Below are 21,907 nucleotides of genomic sequence, written 5' to 3'. Positions count from 1 at the left end.
CAAATGTGTTCTCTATCTCAGTTGTTTCTCCTAGCAATGAGATCAAATGGAGATCAAATGAAGGCACATAGTAAGCCTCTGCTTCTCTGGTTTTTCTTCAGAGAAAGTGACTCTCTCCTCTCTTCTAGAGTTTCATATACCCCTTTTCCACCAACAAGAACCGGGTGCTGGTTCAGAGCCAGAGCCAAAGCTGGTTCAGAGTGGGTTCGACTGACGAGCTTAATAAGAACCGATTTGCCTTTCCACCGGCTAGAGAGCCACAACAGAGCCAGATCTTACGTCACTGTATACGTCTCATGTTGCCCAGCAACGCTAGTGCGGTAGCGCCAAACAGTACGCCAGGCTTGTTCGAGATGCATCGGCTTCTCGCAGATCGATCTCCGCATGACATCAAAGCACTGCGATAGCGATCTAAAAGCACAAGGAGTCGTATGTTCTCCAAACACTCCCGCAGCTCCGATCGGTCCGCGCCGCTCCGATGCATCTCGAACAAGCCATCAACAATAACGGACGTTGCAATACTATGGATGCTCATGGGTTTACAAAATACATCGGAGTCTAACGCGTTTGTGCAGCTCGCCGTAACTTACATAGACGGATATTTATAATCGAGCTGCTATTAGCTCGACTAGCTGCTATTTAAAAATGGCGGTCACAAGTTTCTATTCGTCTTGTTGGTCACGGTAACCCCGCCCCCAGCCCCTGACGCAAGTGGTTCTTACTTGGCTCTGTTCTAGACCAGCAATGATTTGGTGCTACTTAAGAACCACTTTTCCTGGTTCGGAGCTGGTGCTTTGCGTGTTGTAAGCCTAAACTTGACATAAACTGTAAACTTCAAATCTAATGGCTGATTGGGATGTTGTTCCAGGATCAACAATGACGTTGATCCAGGGACATTTTGTACTTGTACTTGGTAAAATCAAGTTCACTCAACATTAAGACATGATCATGCAGATTAAGGTAAATACATCATCAGCACTGGTTATAATAGTATTATGACATATTATGTTTCATGGATTGCGAATGCAAATCACACTGTGGATGCCTGCGTGAGATATCATCGCCTGTATTTTGCATGTGCACCCGTGTTTTGTTGTCATGCATTCTGGGTTTGATTTGAGTGCCCGTGCAGATAGCAGATAGCAGCCCTGCAGATGACTGACTCAGCATGTAGCCTTAAAAAGTGTTTGTTCGTTAAGGCTAATGAGAGGAGGCTTTGACTTCCATTTAATCTGCTTAAGTAAAGCATGGCCTCCAATGTGAGGGACGTCTACTCTTAACGCTAACGCTCTCCACCTGTCCTGTGGATCTCAATGTGATCATGACAACAGAGTCACTGCAGAGCAAAGACTGCTTTTTTCAAGAAGAAAAACCCGCCTCAAGTGATGAGATAGCTTTATAGTGTGTGTGTGTGTGTGTGTGTGTGTGTGTGTGTGTGTGTGTGTGTGTGTGTGTGTGTGTGTGTTTATTGTTACAATTATAGTCTACAAACCATTGTCTATGATTTTGAAATTATCCACCAGTAAATGTTACAATTAATTAAGTTACAATTAAGTTTTTTAGTTGCAGATAAACTTATATTTCACAGGGGGGGGGGGGGGGGGGGGAAGAAAAACATGATCTATAACTTTTAATATAAAACTGCAGGATTGAATATATATATATATATTTTATATAACTAAGTTTGAAAAGTAATAGCTGTTTTGTCTGACATTAAGAAATAAGACGTGGCAAGGAGCAAGAGTCAATGCTGAGTTCCTGTTGCCAGGGCAACGGTGGCTCTCATAGGCTTTTCAGGCAGGTCATGTGACCAGCAGCTTTGACGTCACTGAGGGAGGCAGTTTGGTGCTCTGAACTAAGCTGCGGGTGAGTCTTGTGGAGTTTTTTGTTGGAGCTGCTGGTTGCATCAAACCTTGTTCCTGATACCTGTGGCTGCATATCACCACTGAGGACACACAACGCCTCTTCACTGCAGAGGTCCCCGGGTTATGGCCATCTAAAATCTCACGGCACAGCAACAAAACAACCACCTGAGGTGAGTTATGTCCTTTTTCTCTATGCTTTGCTCTTTTTCTTGCAGATTCAGTCTCAGTGCAGTTATATGCTGGCCATGCACTGAATGCACAAGAGGACGAGAACATGAAATTGAAAAGAGACAGCTGAGATTTTTCAGTATCACATGAGGTTTGGATGACTGGAAGCGAACTGTTGTTTGAAAGTGAACAGGATACGAAAGTTTGAACTATTAGGATGAGGACATCTCTATCTGGAGAATGAAGGTCACCTGTATCGTTTTATCCCAATCTCTCCTTCTTCATCTGAGAAACCTGGAACTGGCAACATGCTGGAAGGCGACCGACCTGAGTGAATGTCAGATCATTTAGCTTTGGATAAATCCTGGAACATAAGGCTTAGAGGAAGGAACATTGCACAAGGCTACATCTAAGCTACATTACATGCATTTTGAAGTGCCATGTAGATACTAGAGTTTTTTGAATATCCGAATATGTCTGAACAACATGCTGGGTTAAAATGTATATATACATGTATAAAGGAAAGTCTAACTGGTCACCAAGTTCTTCACAATTTTGAATAACCCTTCAGCTTTTATACGCATGTATGAATTTTAAAAAATGCAAATAGTCCATGAAATTAATACGAGCCCATAAATTGTCATTTAAAAAGTCAGACTATGTCTGTGCAAACATTTTTAAAGCATATGCAAAGGTTTTTAAGTTACAACGCAGTTATAACATCTCACCTATTGATTCAGTCACATGTATCATGTGAAAGAGGAAGTAAGCCTTTTGCTCCAAATGACTTAATTCTCATTATAGAGTGGTTGATCACAAGTACACTGAAAAATAGAGAAATATGATAAAGTAATTTGTGAAGTATCACTGGGAACTCTGGTTAAGTGACAAGCATGTTCTGAGAACACTTAACAAAATATCTCAGGTTGCAGGAAGTAGTTGAGACACTCTTGTTTTCCCTTTTGTATTGTTGAGGCATGCATGTACACAGTGACATTAATTTTGTTTTGTTTTTATCTGACTGGCTGTTCAGAAAGCATTCTGCTCAGACAGAGTTTTAACCCACAATCTGTCTAAAAAGACGCAAGTGGGCGCTTGGAAAAATGTGATGGTCTGTAGGGATGTGGAAACAGAGATGTGCGGCTTTGTGGGAGAGTTTAGTAAAGCCCCAGAGAGCCGAGAGAGAGAGAGAAAGAGAGAGAGAGAGAGAAATAAAGAGACAAGGAAATTTAGAAAGGGAGAGGGGAGTGTGTGTTTAAAGAGCTTCCTGCGAAGAGCTGCTGACTCAGAGATGGTATAGAAAGGGAAGAAAGGAGGAAAGAAAGCTGGCGACATCACAAGGTCCAACAGGTGGAACTGAAATCGCATCATTTACATCAAGGTGGGTCAGAGAAGGTGAAAGTTCTTCCTTGCCACTGTCACCTTTGGCTGTATTTGGCTTGTAGGGCACTTTTTTTTGTAAAGCTGCTTTGGAACAATGATGAAATACGCAACACAAATCTATTCAATTCAGACAGTATGTGGGTAGTTGACACGACATATCAAATAGGAGGCTACAATCTTAAAAGGTTAACTAAACTAAAGGTTACAAATGACGTTTTCACAGCAATTGAACCATTCTGGGTTCCTCAAAGAACAATTAAGTGAACTGACGAACCATTTTCCACTTTAAAAACCTTGGAAAGGTTCCATGGATTTTAAAGTTTCTTGATGGAATTATAGATGCCATTAAAGGACATCAGTGTAACAGCAGTGTCCTGTTGTTTGATTTGCTTTTAAACTATTTTAAACAAAAGTTTGCAAATTTTTGTTGAATTATTTCAAATATTAACTGAGCTTATATTAATTGAGTGACTACATAGAATATGTGTATTGTAAAAAATAAATAAATATTGAAGTGAACAGCAAAAAGAGTCTGCTGAAAAACAAAGGACATATTATTTGTGTGTAAGATGTGTAGATGCTTTGAAGGCAAACATGTATAATAAAAGTTTAATCTCTAGCATATAGACTGACTGTATAGTTTAACATATATAGGGTTTGGTTTCAGAGCATTATGAACAGTGCTGTTCATTAATGTCTTCTGTTTACTTGTGCACTTCATGGTAGTGTAAATATAGACCTGGCGGCTACAGAGTCCACCTTCTCTGAGTTTCAGCTTCAGTATAATCATGGTAAAAGCATATAATGTGACTTGTCCCTCTTATAAAATGCTTCATTAGATCCTGAGAGCTTTTCACTTAACATCTCCAAGAATTTTTGAGTCGCAGTGGACTGTGATGCCCAGTGCAATATGTTGCCCACGGTGTTTAGATTGACACGTGAGGATTTTATGTATTTTTAATGAGGCTGAGGCTAGTTATTATTGTAATATAAGTGACAGCAGCTGAGAACAGTAATAGCACATTGTAATGAGAAGTGGTGTTGAGCCATATAGTGATTTCACGCTTGAGTTCATCTACATTCAATTTGTAAGCACTGAGGCTGTGATATAAAAGCATTTCCAGTTTGTTGACATGCCCCGTCACAATTGCTGTAATGGACCATGATTTAAAAGTGCAAATGGTATTAAAAAAATGTTTCCAAAAATAGGCACTTTGCAAATATTTATGTTAAGAGCATGCGCTGTCTCACGATGGTGGTTAGTGCCGTTCTCACAGATGGATGGAGGATTGTGTCGAGGTCAAGCCAGGATAGTTTACAAGCAGTTAAAGCTTTTAGATTGATTGTTATTTTTACATTTGAACTGGACAAACATGTTTTACTTCAAAAGTCTGGGTATTAATATAAATTTGCTGTTTCTTCTGACAGGAAATAAGGACCTTTAATGACCTCAGCACTTTTTTTTATAAAAAAAAAATGTCAGTCTAGGGTGTGTGATATATTCATAACTACTTTCAAGTACATTCATTGAATTTTTCTCAGGCAAGCAAGACATTTAGATGGTCATTTTGCTCTAGCTTTCAACTGCTTGTACTTTAATACCCAACCATTAATGTATTCCAAATGCCACACTTTTATTTCATAGTGTTTTAAAAAACAATTTGTGAAAGAAAAGATCTCAGCAGAGGTCACGCCTTGAGAGAGAAATTCACCATTTTTAACCTAGCCCTGCAAATCCTCATATTACTGTCACTGACTTTCTACATCCATGAAGAATCCCAGCTTATTTTAGAAAGTTTTACACATTTAATTGTGATGGATTTATTTTATATTGCATATTTTATTTCATATTTAATATTGGATGACCCTGAGGTTGCAGATTAATGCAGACTCAGCATGGAAAAAGTCTTGATGTATGCATGACTCAAAATTTGATTTTGACTTAGAAAAGCACATTGTTGAGTTTTACGCATTACCAATGGATTCCATAACGTATACATGCTGTGTTTTCTTTATCACCAAGTCCTGGTATAAGACTTTTAGTGGTCCTTACATAACAGACATGAGTCTTATATCCTACTGCTTCAGATTAGCCCAACAGAACCTTGAGTTAATCCTTAAGGTACAAGGAGAGAGAGAGAGAGAGAGAGAGAGAGAGAGAGAGAGAGAGAGAGAGAGAGAGAGAGAGAGAGAGAGAGAGAGAGAGAGAGAGAGAGAGAGAGAGAGAGAGAGAGAGAGATTTATTGGCTAGTTAGCTGAAGAATATTAAACTATGTGTAGTTAAAGGAAAGTGTTTGATGTGTGTTCTTTGGAGCCAATGCAAAGACTCCTACTTGTGAATTTCACATTTAATATCTCCAGAAACCCAACATTAGTATTTATTGACTGCATCACTTATATGGCCAGATATTGCTAAGTAATTCAAGTGACTGTTATTAGGAATGGGTCATTGAATCTTTCACTTAACCGATTAATTCAAAAATATGGATTCATTCAGAAATGAAACCACACTCTGTGTTCCTCAGAGACACGCTATGGATTTGTTTTAAACTATTTTCTTTGATGAAATAGAAAAAAACAGACAATATTAAACGTAAATAACTTAATAGTAACTTTTATGTTTAATGAACTGTTGTATGAAATCACATTTGCAATCGTGCTGATATTTGAGAAAAGTAGTGATATTGATTGTGTGATATTGCTTTACTATATAATATGTAGCTATGTACGTAAATAATCATATCTAACTTAACTTTAAAAACTAAAAACGTATTTTTATTGCTAATTATATCTCTTAATAAATATTTTGTTTTATTGAACCTTTTTAACTTTTCATCTTTATCATGTGGACCTAAATGTTACAGAATACTGGAATTTAAAGACGTGAAAATGGAGATTGCCTCTATCAATGTAGCTTCGATGGGGAGCTCTAACAGACCCAACGAGGTCATGATTTTTATGTTTCAAGGAAGAAGGAACTTAGAGGAGTACGTGGAGGAGCCACCTCGCCTTCTGCAACAACATCACTCTTATGGAGGGGTTTTGGATCAGACTCGATGACAAGATCCGGCTGGTGATGCCACAAGGAAACTCCTGCTGGGCGCTTCGCCCTGTGGGTCGACGGATCTTATTTTGATGTAGGCGAAAAGAAAGGGGACTCCATGGCCAGCGTCCAGCCACACTTTAGTCCTTGGCCTCGCAGTCTCACCGGGTCTCTTGGTTCCACGGACTCAGCCTGGACCTCTATATCCTACCACCAACTACAACCTTGGCTCCTCCCTCCATGACATCACCTCCCTCATGGTCATCTCCTGGGTTGTTTTGAGGCCTTCCATTCCTCCCTGGATCCTACCCCCATCCACTCCTCCATGGGCCCTTCCACCCACGTCATCTCCTCCATGGCTTCTCTCACTCTCTGTTCCACCCTGGTTCCTCCCATCTGCTCCCCTATTGGTTTCCAGCACCTTGCTGGTCCCTCGTCCACCTCCAGAACCTCCACCCTAATTCCCTTGATCTATCCATCACAGCGCAAGGAGGCGCCTTCACGGAGGGGGCGTTCTGTCACGATTTGTGTTTAGTTTCATTTTCATGGATATTTTGTATGCCTCAGTTACCTGTTTCCTGTGTTTCCCTTTTTCCTAGTTTCCCGCCAGTAATTAGTTGTCATGGACACTCATTCAATAATCATACCTGTTCGTTATTTTGTCATCATCACTGTGTATTTAAGTTCATCTTTTTGCTCTATTTAGTGGTCCGTTATTGTTGTGTTCCACATGCTGTCACGGTGCCTTTCTTCATGTGGATTACTTGAGTTTGTTTAATTGAACCTTTTGGACTCTTAATCATCATCTTCTGGACCAAAAACGTTACAATTAACAGCAAACATTATTTATTATCTATTTAAATCGAATGAATCAAACATGGCATTAACATCTGTCATGTTTTTCAGTAAAAATGCATATACGCCATTTAAAACAAGATTTAAAGCAATAATAAATCAATTTTGAGCTGATAGGCTGACATGTAAAGTGTAACTCTGTGGTTCTCTCAGGAACAGGCAGGAGACTCAGTTTTATGGAACAAACTTAAACTTTTAATATACATACGTAGGAACAGGCAGACAGGTAAGCAGGTTAGAGCAACACACATTACACATCATATAGATTTGACAAACACTGACTGAACTGAAGGAACTTAAATGCAAACACAGATGATGATAATGAGTGAACACATGTGTTCATGACACAGATGAACCGATAATGACACGTGACAACTAAAGACAGGCAGTGAATGAAAACACACTAAACAGAACACAACTGTGACATAAAGACTGTTGTAAACTTTTATTTTATTTATTATTTGTTATTTCTTGTTTTGTGAATTATTTCCAAATTTATTCTGAATTTTACATTTTGAAATCTGTAATACATATCCCAACATGAGGAAGCATGGTGAAACCTAGGCTAAATGGTTATAAATGAGACTAATTGAAACTGATGTGGCATGAATTTGGTGATAGCATGGCACAGATGTAAAGTGCAGATTGAGGTAAACATTTGCCAGCAGTGAGCCACAGAAACCAACAGTCTTGCAAGGGTTTGGCATAAAATGAATAGCTTTATGTGAGATACATGAGATCTGTGAATAAAACATTAATTGATCCTGATACATTTTCCTATTGAGCACGCTGGCTATCATTATGTTAATGCTCACTTGATTTTTTATTTAATTTGAGCATAACCTGAACCTAACCATGTAAATGCAGCACTGTAGATGACTGCTGATATGTGAAGGAAATTTCCACATTGACTAATGTTGCTAGATGTACCCATGATAACTCATAAACAGAAATGCTGTACTTTCTTGCACAGTTAATATAGTGGTGTATTTTGGTGAGCATGGGAAAGAACAAGGAAACTTTGAGAGCATTTGATGAATTCATTTCATAGCCCCCTCACAAAGATGAATACAGCGCTGATATTTTCCAGTCATACTTCAGTTTCGGAGCTTGTGGTTTTATTCGGTCTCTGTGGTTTTGAGGGGTGGAGGGGAATTAGCGCCTTTTATATCAAACAACACACACCTTCCTGTGTCTTGTTCTGTCATTTAATGTCCACTGTTGAGAGAATGTAAATTTCTATCGATTTGATGGCTCATGCTTTTGTAAGGCTGTCAACACAAGTCACATGTCACAAATGATTAGTTTGGTTTGAAAGTCAAACTGGATGTTCTACGTGTTCTATGGTTGGTGATGCATCAACCTCATTGAATCAAAGATGAGAAGGAAAATAGTTGAATTAAATGTTTGTCTCTGAGTTCATTTATATATTCATTTCATTCTTTCTTTCTTTCTTTCTTTCATTCATTCATTCATTCATTAATTTAATTATTTATTGATTCACACACACACACACACACACACACACACACTTTTGTCTTGTCTAGTAAAATATCTAAACATCTTTAAAAGTATTGATTTAAAACTATACTATGTTCTGTAAAATGTGAAAAGCTTTGAATTAAATATATATAAAAAGAAGCTAGGATACTATTTTACAGGGTAGGCCTATATATACATGAAATAAGTTTGTATCCCATTGGCATTTTTTTTGTCATTTTCATTTGTTTTTTATATTTATACTTTAGGTTTAATGTATCTTTATTTCCGTTTTAGTTAGTTATTTAAGTACTTAAATTTTTATTTATTTCAGTTAGATGCCAATGCAACATTTATTTATTTAAGTTTTTTTTTATCTAATATTAAAATTCTCTTTAATTTGATTAACAACAATGATTTTTAAGTTTTAGTTTTAGTACACAATATTTATATATAGGCTATATGTATGCATGTATATAAACTGTATATATTTAGTTTGGTGGGTGTGACGTGTTCTCGAGTAATTAGTCACCTGTCCTCAGTGCATTGAAGGGACATCTGTGCCTTGTGTCCACCTGTAGCACCACATGGCCAAGCTGTCTGTGGGCCTGCGTTATGTAAGCGTGACGTTACCGAAGTGCTATTGAAGGCTCTAAGAGTCTTAGGGTTAATTTGAGACAGAGATCTTTGAGCTGTTGGCCAAGAGCATCAGTGATCCCACGAGCCATACTGGCTAAGCTCAAGTTCTCAAGAACATGGCTTGTCCTGAGGAGGGATCAGAAGTAATGTCATCAATGTTCGAAAAGGCCAAGAGATACCAGACAATAAAATACATGCTATTCTATCTATTTATGTTTCAGAGAATCTAGTTTACATTCTATTGTTTTATTTATCCATAAATACCATTGTTGAATACTGGTACATTTTTGATACAAAGCCGAATGTTGTGTTTCACTAACAGTAATATTAGACTGTCTGTTACCATGACAACGGGTGGAATGTAATATAAATGCCGCATATCCATTAAGCAATTACACTTTGATTGATCACAATGCTTTTATCCATCTGCTCCATCCACAGAAGTGGCATGAAAGTGTAGTACGTGTGTGTGAAGGCTCTGGTTTGTAGAGAGAGGTGAGGATGGAGTGTTCAGTTTGGTCAGGCCTTTGAAGATCATGGGAGAATACAAAAATTGTTCAGAAAACAGTCCTAGATGTTCATAAATGGTCTAATGGTGCAGTCATCTGTAAGCAGACAATAACATTTATATGGTGAACACATAAGTCAAAGTTGATTTTTCAAATTGTCATCAAATTTGAATTGTCATTCAAATTTCCATGGGTACAAAATTCAAAGTTAAAATAAAATTAAAATAACCTATTTAAAAGTTTGGGGTCAGTAAGATATTTTTTAATGCTCACTAAGGCTGCATTTGATCAAAAATGCTGTTAAAAAAAACAGTGATACTCTAAAATATTATTACAATTTAAAATATAACTGTTTTCTATTTTAATATATCTTAAAATGTAATTTATTCCTGTGATGGCAAAGTTAAATTTTCAGAATCATTTCTCCAGTCTTCAGTGCCACGTGATCCTTCAAAAATTATTTTCATATGCGGATTTGCTGCTCAAGAAACAGTTTTTATTATTATCAATGTTGAAAACAGTTGTGCTGCATATTTTTGTAGAAACTCTGATGCATTTTTTTATTCAGGATTCTTTGATGAAAAGAAAGTTCAAAAGACCAGCATTTATCTGAAATAGAAATCTTTTGTAACATTATGAATGTATTTCTTTCCTAAATATAAGCATTCATTTCTGCAACAACAACAACAAAAATCTTACTTACACCACACATTTTAACAGTAGTGTATTATAAGGGCCCAAGCAAAATGAATATTATGATAATATCATTATTTTTTCACAGTAATGACCTAAACTGAAAAGTAAACTTTCTGACTGATATGATTAACATCTTTAAAAATATTTCTTGACATTCATTTGACTAATTCATTTCAACTTCAAAGATATTTCACCATTTATGACTAACAGTTTCCCACAAGCACATACTGTAAGCAAGAGAGAAACAGATGTGGGACAGAAAATTGTGCTCTGAAGTTCAAAGAGTTTTTAAATTTTTATATATATTTTTAATGATTGTTTCTCTCACTTTTTTCACATCATTTTGTTAAATAAAAGATAAATAAACACTATATATAGCATCGGCCTGGACGGTCACATCCTCATCGTGAGGAGCAGAGAAAGGCAAGCTGATGGACTGCTTCCTGTTTACAAGAGGAGTTTCAGTTTCTCGATCTTATAATCTCCCTAGTGTTATTTTTTGTCCCCCATCACTCTCCATGCACTCTCATCTCAGTGGATGAGAATAAAGAGTCGTTGTACGTGCCATTTGTGTGCCTTACATAAATATTATGCATACGTATATAAAAATGACTTTTATTGTGATTACTTAATGCATTTTTAATACAGACATTTATTTTAATGTTTTTGTCCTTACATCATTAGGATGTTTGCAGCTTCTCCTTGCTGTATTAAAATGAACCAGGAAAAAGCAGTGATTTCGTAGAATTACCCTGATATGTGCTCTTGAGATCATATGCATGTAAGAAGGCAGGCACATGGGTTTTTATAAGAGATTTGCATCAGGAAATGATTTTGGTGCAGCTGCACACACACATAGACACACACTGCAGCAGGTGAAAGCATGCACTGCGGTCTACCAGTGGAAAGTTCAGTTGACAGATGGGAAAAGGAAGAGAAATTTTTCGATATGTGGCAGATATGTGTGCTTTGCATACATACTAGTACAATTACAACAATGGGCTCGTACCGTCAGGGTTTAGGCAATGCATCATTGCTGTTTTCTGCTGTGTAGCCTATGTTTATTGCAGAGCTCATGGGACTAAAACTGATCATCTTTTTGTCTGTAAAAAAGGAGAAATAGACACTAATGAGAAAATTGTTGAGCTATTATGTATGCGAATAGAAAGTCAAATCAGTAATCTGGAAAAAAAATGTATGAGAAATGTTTTGAGTACATTTTGAGATCTCTGACTATTAATTCTCTCTGACTATTAATATGGGGGGGGGGGGGGGGGGGGTTCTAATGATAAAAATCTGAGATACTGCTGATGTAAGAAAAAGTCTCCATTTAATTCCACTGATGTCTTGGAGAAAGAACTGAGATGAAAAGAGATCTTTTTGTCATTTTATTCCCTAGAGATCAGAACTTCTAAACCAGGGGGCCTCAAAAATATTTAAATGGGGACATATCATGAAAATCTGACTTTTTCCGAGTTGAAATGCTATAATAGGGTCCCCGGAAAACATGAAAAGTGACAACCCAGTAATTTTGTTTTTGTAAGCCTTACTCTTCAAGGGGATTTTATTATAATATTACCGCCCCTTAATCACCCATGGCGCCGCCATTTGGTTTTCGCAAGCGCCAACAGTGCAACCAGTTGTAACTGTACATACACACGGACTCTGTGTACAGTCTGTGTACAGTCACACTGAACTGTACATTTCACCGACTTGAGCTTCCAAAGCTACCGGAAGTCATTCATTTTCAATTGAACTGGCTTCTCTCAGCTGCAAGGAGCGTCAAATCCATTGCCGTCGCGTTTTGGGCGTTTTGAGCGTCAATCAGAAAGTTGAAAGTAGCTCAAATTTATGGTAATGAGCTATGACGCAGTTCAGCGGCAAGCAGCGGCAAAACGGCAGCAACCAATCTGAATATAAGGGGAGAACTTTGACTCTCAGTAAACTTCCGGCTTCTGAACTGGTTGCAGTTCCACTCTGGTTCCATTTGAGGGCGCTCACAGGACGAGTGCAGAATGAATGTCTATGGAGCTATACCCCTAAAAATCAAATTTTCTCGGGATATAATTTTTTGTCTAGTAATTTGAATATTGTATTCGAAAGGAGATGCAAAGAAATTACTCATTGCTGGGTGTTACATTTTTTAGAGTCACTTATTTGCTTTAAAAAGTCTTTTAAAATGGCAATGACGTCATACACATTGTACGACCAGAGAACTGCTTTACGGCAATCCTTCAGTCACTTTGGTGCTTTCGCGATCTGCAGTTTCTTTTCTATCGAGGCATCGACAACACCGCTGACACAGGTAAATACACGTGCTAGAAGAGTTTTTGTTTTGTTGTTTTAAAAGACCACGCCGAAAATACACACACACATTCTGGTCCCGCTTCGGATGCCACGATGCCATCAAGCAGTATCTCTCGTCGTAATCAGTCCTTCACTGACCAATCAGCGTTCATTAGCAGAATGCTAACGTGTAATGGGCAACAACAACTCAACCTGTAAGAAATCGAAAGGACATAAGTACTCGTTCAATCAACTTTCGACCTATAACCCATGTTGTACTTGCAAAACCTACAATCAAATCTGAAATTTCTAAACGGAAATCGGGTGAAAGAGACAAATTTAGCCGTCTAGCTCCATAGACTCCCATTCATTTCCCATTCACCAAAATTCGGTACAATAGGACTTAAGAGGGAGTGACCATGCTCTCCGTAGACGGGCTCTGATATAGACGTCCTTCGCGCTGGATGATTCCGTAGAAAATACAATGTAAACTTTCGTTTACAAAAACATTAGTTCTGAGAAAATGGAGGAGAAGCTAATCATCACCGTTGCTGGGCTTCCCATAATTTATGATATGACATTGTTTGCATATAGATAACGGTCCTGGAGGGTGTCATGAACCCAAAATCTCAGAGTCCTACGTCTTCTCCGCAAATACAAAATAGCAGCACCAAACACAATAACTTTGCAATGATCCATAATGATCCAGTGATACACATTTGAGGATGAGCGCAAATTTTTTGGGAAATATTTACGAACGCTCGTTTTAAGTGGGAATGCAATTCATTTGGTCACGGTAACACCGATGTGATCAATTGCACTAACTTAGATGCAAATAATAATAATTATTATTCTTTTTTTTTTGACCAAATGTGACCAAAACGGTTATAAAAATGCTGTCATTATAAAAGGTTTCTAGTGTCAATGTATTACTTGTTTTTTCTGTTTACATTTCATGTTCATTGTGGGGCGACAGTGGCTCAGTGGTTCATGTAGGTTGCCTACAAACCGAAAGGTTGGTGGTTCTATCGAAAGGTTGGTGGTTCCACCTGACCAAGTGTCGAGATGTCCATGAGCAAGACACCTAACCCCAGCTGCTCCCGACGAGCTGAGTGGCGCCTTGCATGGCTGACACTGCCGTCGGTGTATGAATGACTGAGTGAATGGGTGAATGAGAGGCATATATGTAAAGCGCTTTGGTGGCCATTGGGTCTGTGAAAGCGCTATATAAATGCAGTCCATTTTTTTTTTTTTTTTAAAGCATGCAGACTGTTCTGTTGTTGGCTGCACAGAGGAGCACAGAACACTATTTGACCAAAAAATGCCGCAGCTGTCTTATAAAGACCTCAGGGAACTGTGTCAACTTGTGTAAAAGTTAAACATGCAAGTCTATGAGATGTGCACAACAAATGCCTTTTTATAAATGGCAACAAATCTCCACAACAACTAGCCTACATAAATGTATCCACTAACCATTCAGAAAAGTCCAGGTGCTGTCTAAAGGTTACAACTTCTTCCTGAGTCTCTCTGTAAGGCCTGCACTACACTATTTATTTCTGATATTTGATGAGTGATGATCAAGTCCAAGGAGGATGTTCAAGTCCTCCTGGGAAGTTCGTACGTATGAGGTGGGGAGTCGTGTTTACGACGTGATAGAGGTGCGTTCAAGTCAGTTTCATCGGAGCAAGATGGCGGTGTACCTTCTTTTAATGAATTACACGAAAAAACATCAAGGTTTGTTAACTCTGCTAAAAGAAAAAGAACAAAGAATGCGCATCAGGTGTGTTTTTCTTTTTATGTTTTTAATTAACTGTGAAGCCAATGTAAACTCTAAACGGTTAGATTTTTGTTGTAATTCATTAACTTGCTGCTTTTAACAAGATTAATGATGATCATGATAAATGACAGTTTCTTGGACGAGTAAACATGAAATTCAATTAAAATTTACTGTCAACTACAGACGTTGCATCCAGTGATTCCGCCATATTTCTCAGTACACGCCCCCAACTCCTACAGATCGGAGCTTAAAGAAAATCCCGAGCTCCCCACTGGTATTTACGACATTGTGGTGATTGTCGTAATTACGATCTATACGAGATGACTTGAACGCACAGATTATTCACGTGTTTTGTTGTTGTATCCGAAGCTCGTGTAAAGGATCGGCCGTATTCTGAATGGGGGCGGGGAGCAGCAGCTAATATGCATTTAAAGGGACACACAGAAAAAGGCGCATTTTTTCTTACACCCAAAAAAGTGTCCGTTTTAGAATGCTATAAAAAATTATTTGTGGGATAATATTTTTTGAGTGGAAATTTCACAGACACATTCTGGGGACACCATTGATTTATTATATCTTGTGAAAAGGGGGGTCACCTTTAAGATAAGACAAAACAAGTATTAAAACAGGATAACACATCAAGTTTGCCCTTGCTAAAACCACAAGGGGGTCAAAGGTTGAGAACTACTGCATTGTTTCTTGGCTATGAATTCTTATGATCTTGAATATGTGAACCCTAATTATAAAAGTTAAACCTGTTTCAGAAAAAAAGTCTGCTTAATTGTAACGAATGTTCACTTGTTGTGTACTTAAAATCTAAAAAGTATAAAAAATTGTATTTTCAGATTTTTGAATACTAATGAAATAAAAAGCTACTTAAAGAGTGCACTTTTGTCTGTTTCTTAACGCACTTATTTGAAAAGTTTTGTAGGCTACTTTCAAACAATGTCAAGTGCATTGAAAATCATTTTTGTTTTAATAATTGTTTTGACCTATTCAGGGGTGGGTGATGGTGCAATGGATAAGACACATGCCTTTGGTGTGAGAGACCTGGGTTTGAATCCACAGTGAGACACCAATGTGTCCCTGAGCAAGACACTTAACCCCTAGTTGCCCCAGAGGCGTGCGACCTCTGACATATATAGCAATTGTAAGTCGCTTTGGATAAAAGCGTCAGCTAAATGAATAAATGTAAATGTATTCAAGCACATGTAAAGCACTTGATTATAATTTTAACTGTAACTTGATATTACATAATGTAATGTTTCTATTTTAATAATTTATTTTATATGTAGGCCACTAAATTGCAAACTATTACATAAAGATGAACTTAAGTCCTACATATAGTGGGTAAAAAAGCACTTATTGCATTTAATATAAATGTAAACTACAAAGACTTTTAATTTTTTTATTTTAATTAACATGCAATTACGTAGGCCTATATATGATAAAGTATGCTTCTTTTTCACAAAGGTTCATATTTGCTAAGGCTGAGATAAGCGTTACTTTAGAGTAACTTACTGTTAGACATTAAAAAAACAGTTATTCTCTTTTTCTCCGTTAGTTGAAACCAGATCATCAACATGGGAAAGCAGAACAGCAAACTCCGTCCCGAGGTGATACAGGAGCTGCTGGATAACACAGACTTCACCGAGCATGAGATCCAGGAGTGGTACAAGGGTTTCCTGCGGGACTGCCCCAGCGGTGCGCTCAGCATGGAAGAATTTAAGAAGATCTACGGCAACTTTTTCCCCTACGGAGACGCGTCAAAGTTTGCGGAGCACGTCTTCAGAACCTTCGACGCCAACGGAGATGGGACAATAGATTTCAGAGAGTTTATCATTGCCCTGAGCGTCACGTCACGCGGCCGTTTGGATCAGAAGTTAAAGTGGGCCTTCAGTATGTACGATCTGGATGGCAATGGATACATAAGCAAGGCGGAAATGCTCGAGATTGTACAGGTGTGTGTGTGTGAGTTTATGAGTGTGATTCTGTAGATCTCGGTTGAAACAATACAGACGTCTTCTGACAAAGTGAGAAAACCCATTTCCTCCATTAAGGTACTTTCTCGCTGGGGAAAAAAAACTAGCTAGAATGCCTGTCAGCTGGTTTAGCAGACTCGTTTAATAGGGGTTTTGGCGACTTCTTAAGATGGGAGACCAGCTTGACCTGTATAAACCAACCAGATAAGACCAGCCAACCAGCTTGAGCTGGTTTTAACTGAGTTATTGATTTATTTATTTTATTCTTTCTTCTTTCAGCAGGGAAACAAAAAAGAAGAGACATTAATTTTTAAGTTTAAGCTTTCATTTGTGGAGATATAAGTGACTGTCAGCAATACGACAGTAGAAATTCACCAATACGACAGTAGAAATTATGCTAACACTTTATTTTGATGGTCCCTTTTGAAAATTCTGTTGACTATAAGTAACTTTGCAACTACATGTCTACTAACTCTAATTAGAGTTTTAACAGACTGTCTGCTTAATATCTGCTAACCCTTTATTGTGATGGTCCTCCAACAGACATTCTACTAACTTTACATAACTTTACAACTACATGTCAACTTATTCTAGCCCTAACCCTACCAGTCTACTAATACTACTAACACTCTAATGAAAGTTAGACATTTAGGTGCAACGTTACTTAGTCAACAGAATGTGTTAAAGGGACCATCAAAATAAAGTGAAACGGAAATGATTAGTAGTGACCATTTAGTGTTTGTCTGAGTTTTTGTCCAAACTATATAGACCCAAGGCAAGTTGATTTTTCACTCCACTTACAATAAAATCGGATTGGTTTAAAATTCAACTCTCTGATTGGATGAAAACTTTACACTGAAAACTAGCACTTTATACCTATTTAGGGCATGTTTCAGAGACTAGTGTGTCTTTGAACATAAATGTAGATTGTGCTGGTTTCAATGAATTAGCTGTCAATTTAGCCTCTGTTTTATCACAACCTTATTAAAGTAGTGCCTATATTATGAGAAGCTTCCACAAACCACCAAACATGACACAATATTGTCAATCACCCATTTTGTACAATAACACGTTTCCTTTGGTTTTAAATACTTACAGAAGAGATATTTTCTAAACTTATTGTGTATATTAATATATATTTCAGCTATTCCCATTCAGTGAATAAACATGGCAAATGGATTTGGCTTGTGCCGTATTACCTTGTTTTTTTAAATCACAAAAAGTAGGTTACTTCATATAGCAATATTCATTTGTGCATGATGTTTTGCTCAGATAGGGAGAGTTGAGTGCAGCAGGCAATTATTTTTGCTCGTATTTAGGTAAATTTCACGCCATTGTAGCTATTGGTGAGATGTGTCAACTTCCTAAGTGCACTCCCTGAATCTGACAGCTGAGTGCACACAAATGGCTGTAATTTCCTTTTCAATTCATTCAATTACCTGAGAAAAGCAGTCGCTATGGTTACTTTGATATAGTTACGAAGTGATGGCTCCAGTTCCAAATCATACACAGAGTTCTCTAATTTTCTCTAATAAGATTTACAAAAGGCAGCTTTTAGTGCCTGCTTCGACTGTAACAGCATCATAGGTGCACTCCTAAACCAAAAGCTAGCAAATCCTAATGCAGCATTGCATGTATCTTTCCTAGATAAGACAATCCCATTATCCATTGCATTGCAATCGCATAATACATCACAATGCATTGCAACGGGTTCAGAATCTTAATATATGCTTGTTAGAGTGCTGTGTACTTAGCAGTATGCTAACACCAAATTAACTGAAATCCTTTGTGTGTCTCCTTCAGGCCATCTATAAGATGGTATCTGCAGTGATGAAGATGCCAGAGGACGAGTCCACGCCTGAGAAACGCACAGAGAAGATCTTCCGCCAGATGGACACAAATCGTGATGGTGAGCTTTTTATCCCCTTGTAAACCAATCATATTAGTGAAATAAAAGGCAACATACTGTAAGTGTACTTTCATGACTGTTTCTTAGCACACTGAAGTACACTTAGAATTAAAAAGTCCACTTAGTAATAATCCCAGATTAAAATTTTCATTGAAGATGAATTTCATTTACATAAAGTACAAATCATTGTTTTAATAATATTTTGTCATGATTTAACAAAGTACACTTTTTGTGTTGTGACTAACACAACTGCACATGTAAATACTTAATTTTAACTATATTGTTCAATATAACATTTAAAGATAATATATTCTGAAAAAATGTGTGTGTGTGTGTGTGTGTGTGTGTGTGTGTGTGTGTGTGTGTGTGTGTGTGTGTGTGTGTGTGTGTGTGTGTGTGTGTGTGTGTAGATAGATAGATAGATAGATAGATAGATAGATAGATAGATAGATAGATAGATAGACTGTAAAAAATAATGTTGATTTAAACTTAAAAAAGTAAGTTGGTTGCCTTAACATTTTGAGTTAATTGAAATTTAATATGTTAATATGATTATGGAGATTGGTTTAATAAATAGAAACTCAAAATATTATGTTATCTGAACCACATTAATTATCTGAGTTGATTTGACAAAAGATAAAAAGTTGTGATAATAAATCATGAACATATTTTTACTGTGTATAGATAGATAGATAGATAGATAGATAGATAGATAGATAGATAGATAGATAGATAGATAGATAGATAGATAGATAGATAGATAGATAGATAGATAGATAGATAGATAGATAGATAGAGATTACTCATTTGAAACTTCATAACAAATGTGTAATTACAAATACACTATAGTAAATTTTGTATATTATATTTTGTATATAATTATAGTATATTATTATGTATAAATATTATAGTATAGTCATAAATTATTGTCAGTACATTTGACAGTACACTAAACATATTTCAAAGTAAAACATCACATTTAGAGGTACTTAAGTCTGGCGTTTTTGAGATTCAGATCTTTCTCAAAAAAATAAATTGCTTTGTCTAAATACATAATTGCTTTCGAATGGCTAAATGACTCATGCTAACCAGGCAAACACTGGTTATTTTTAACCTTTGACCCTTTGTTCTCCCTCAGGTAAGCTGTCACTTGAAGAGTTTGTAGAGGGAGCAAAGAGCGACCCATCCATCGTGCGACTGTTGCAGTGCGATCCCAGCAGTGCCGGCCAGTGAATCAACAGCGTCTCGCTACTGTCATAACCTCTCTTACTCAAGTCTTTTTGTTCGGCCAGAGCCTGGACTCCAAAACTACACCCCTATCTGAGTGTCTGTGGGTTTCCCACAGAACACCAGGCATGGAAACATGCAACTATTTTTTTTCCCACAGACACACATCAGGTAACGCGTGTAACAAGTGATGCAAGTGACATCGCATCCTGTTGTAAAATTTTGGTACTGAAATAAACGCCCTCAAAAAGAGCTTTAAAAATTAAGCTCTTTTAAGGAAAAATTAGGTTTGAGAGGGAGCTGAAGCAAAATTTTCTATGCATGGGATAATATAACACTTCGTCAAAAATCCCAGATTGCATATGCTTTCTAAACACCAAACTATAGTTTTTTTAAGAAATATTTTTAAGAATTTACTTAATTAAATCATTTCACACACACATTTCGCCAAAAATCCCAGATTGCATATGCTTTCTAAACAGCAAACTATAGTTTTTTTTAATAATTATTTTTAAGAATTTACTAAATTAAAAATTTCAAACACACACAATAACTATTATCATTCCTAGTGTTCCTAGTACTTCGATTCCATTCAGCACATACTGTACATCTATTTAAGAGAGGCGCTTGGGCTACACAGATTTTTTTTAACTTTTTTTTTCAACAATATGATGACAGAGCCCATGATAGAAAATCTTAAAGGGATGGTTGGGATCAAATCCTTTTATGAGCACCAGTATAATGTTAAAAAAAATTAAAAATAAATTAAATTACAAATATTTTTTAAGCATGAATACTTGATGCATAGGATTGACAATAATAGTTGGAAAATGTCATTTTACAAAGTAATATTTTCATAGGGACGAAAATAATATTGATTTTTGCTGCTTCAAAAGAGGAAAAAAATTTGTAGATATACTGTAATTTATGGTTTAACTTGGTGGGTGATAAAAATGTATCACACCATGGAAAATGCTTTTCATTATGAAACTGCTATTATTGAAATATGACATTTTCTTCTGTTTCAAATAATCATTTGTACAGTAAAGGCATATCTATCTTCTAGCACACTTTCTGCTCTATCCAGACCTTGATTCAGTCCATCTTCTGCCCACACCATCAACAAAATACTACATATTAGCGTTAGCAACATGCTAAAGCCAATTCAAATTTGACTGAATCTTGGCCATAGTATTTTATTTTTATATCCTGGGCAAAATAACAGCTCAAATAATTTTGCACATAATACATGTGGGTCAAACTGAATGTATTCTCTGCATTTTCCTTCTGTACATTTTAAGATGAATATGCGCGTATGTGGTATGCATGTATGTGGTGCTTTTTGAGTACTCGTGTGTTTATCCAGTGTTTGTCTATGCATACATTTTGGTCAGGACTTGTGAGCATTCTGTCAGTGACATGACTATGGAGAGACAATTGAAGCGTATTGGACAGAATATTAATGTGTATGAATATGTCTGCACATCCTCAGGGTTAGAAGTGACTATGTTTTAAAATGCAAGGGATTGTGTAAATGGATGACATATGCTTTTTGAGTAATGCAATTCCACCGTCCATTTATAAATACACAAACACTCGCTCACAAGCAAACCAAATATTATTTGAGGCCACCTGTATGAGGATAGCCATCAACAACTCTGTGGTTTCCACTGAATTTCCTGTGAAGACAAGGTTGTAATGATCAAACGTTCGTCAGCCACATGCTGATCAGAACGATTCGTGAAGGAGCTTGAATTTAAAACTAATAACAAAAGGAAAAAAATGTTGTTCATGTTTGTAGATTCTCCTACATTTAAAAAAAATGATTTAGCATCTGGCATTCTAAACCGCACAAGACAGCAACATGTGGTCAAGTGCCAAACACAGATAAATATATATATGGCAAAACAAACAGTGTTCTATCACTTTATGCTGTACAACTGTTATCTGTCAAAATAAATGTTTGTCATTATCATTTTGTAGATTTTATATGGTAACCTGTACATTGTGTGAGTGTAGATATTATAAACACAGATGGTTATATCATAAATAAAAATAGTAAAGAAGAAAATGTTTCGGTGTCTGATGG

The 21,907-nt window shown here is 36.9% G+C and overlaps 1 protein-coding gene across 1 annotated transcript; it reads left to right on the top strand.

Moving 5' to 3' along the window:
• The first annotated feature begins 1,868 nt into the window (after window positions 1–1,868).
• Window positions 1,869–21,889, top strand: ncaldb (neurocalcin delta b). Its single transcript, XM_077196570.1, has 4 exons — window positions 1,869–2,035; window positions 16,265–16,661; window positions 18,486–18,591; window positions 19,730–21,889. Exons 2-4 carry the CDS (start codon window positions 16,284–16,286, stop codon window positions 19,822–19,824), a joined length of 579 nt encoding a protein of 192 aa, XP_077052685.1. The 5' UTR covers window positions 1,869–2,035; window positions 16,265–16,283; the 3' UTR covers window positions 19,825–21,889.
• The last annotated feature ends 18 nt before the right edge of the window (window positions 21,890–21,907 follow it).

The sequence above is a fragment of the Siphateles boraxobius genome, unplaced genomic scaffold (genome assembly GCF_051911475.1).
Source record: "Siphateles boraxobius isolate OS27281-9 unplaced genomic scaffold, OSU_SipBor_1 35, whole genome shotgun sequence".
In the NCBI taxonomy this organism is placed as follows: Eukaryota; Metazoa; Chordata; class Actinopteri; order Cypriniformes; family Leuciscidae; genus Siphateles; species Siphateles boraxobius.
Note: the sequence above shows the minus strand (reverse complement) of the source record. Positions and strands in the feature narration are given on the sequence as shown.

Excerpts from the sequence above, each read along its gene's own strand:
- ncaldb (XM_077196570.1), top strand. The coding sequence starts at position 16,284 with ATGGGAAAGCAGAACAGCAAACTCCGTCCCGAGGTGATACAGGAGCTG. Across the intron at positions 16,662-18,485 it reads AAATGCTCGAGATTGTACAG|GCCATCTATAAGATGGTATC; the intron begins GTGTGTGTGTGT and ends TGTCTCCTTCAG. Across the intron at positions 18,592-19,729 it reads GATGGACACAAATCGTGATG|GTAAGCTGTCACTTGAAGAG; the intron begins GTGAGCTTTTTA and ends GTTCTCCCTCAG.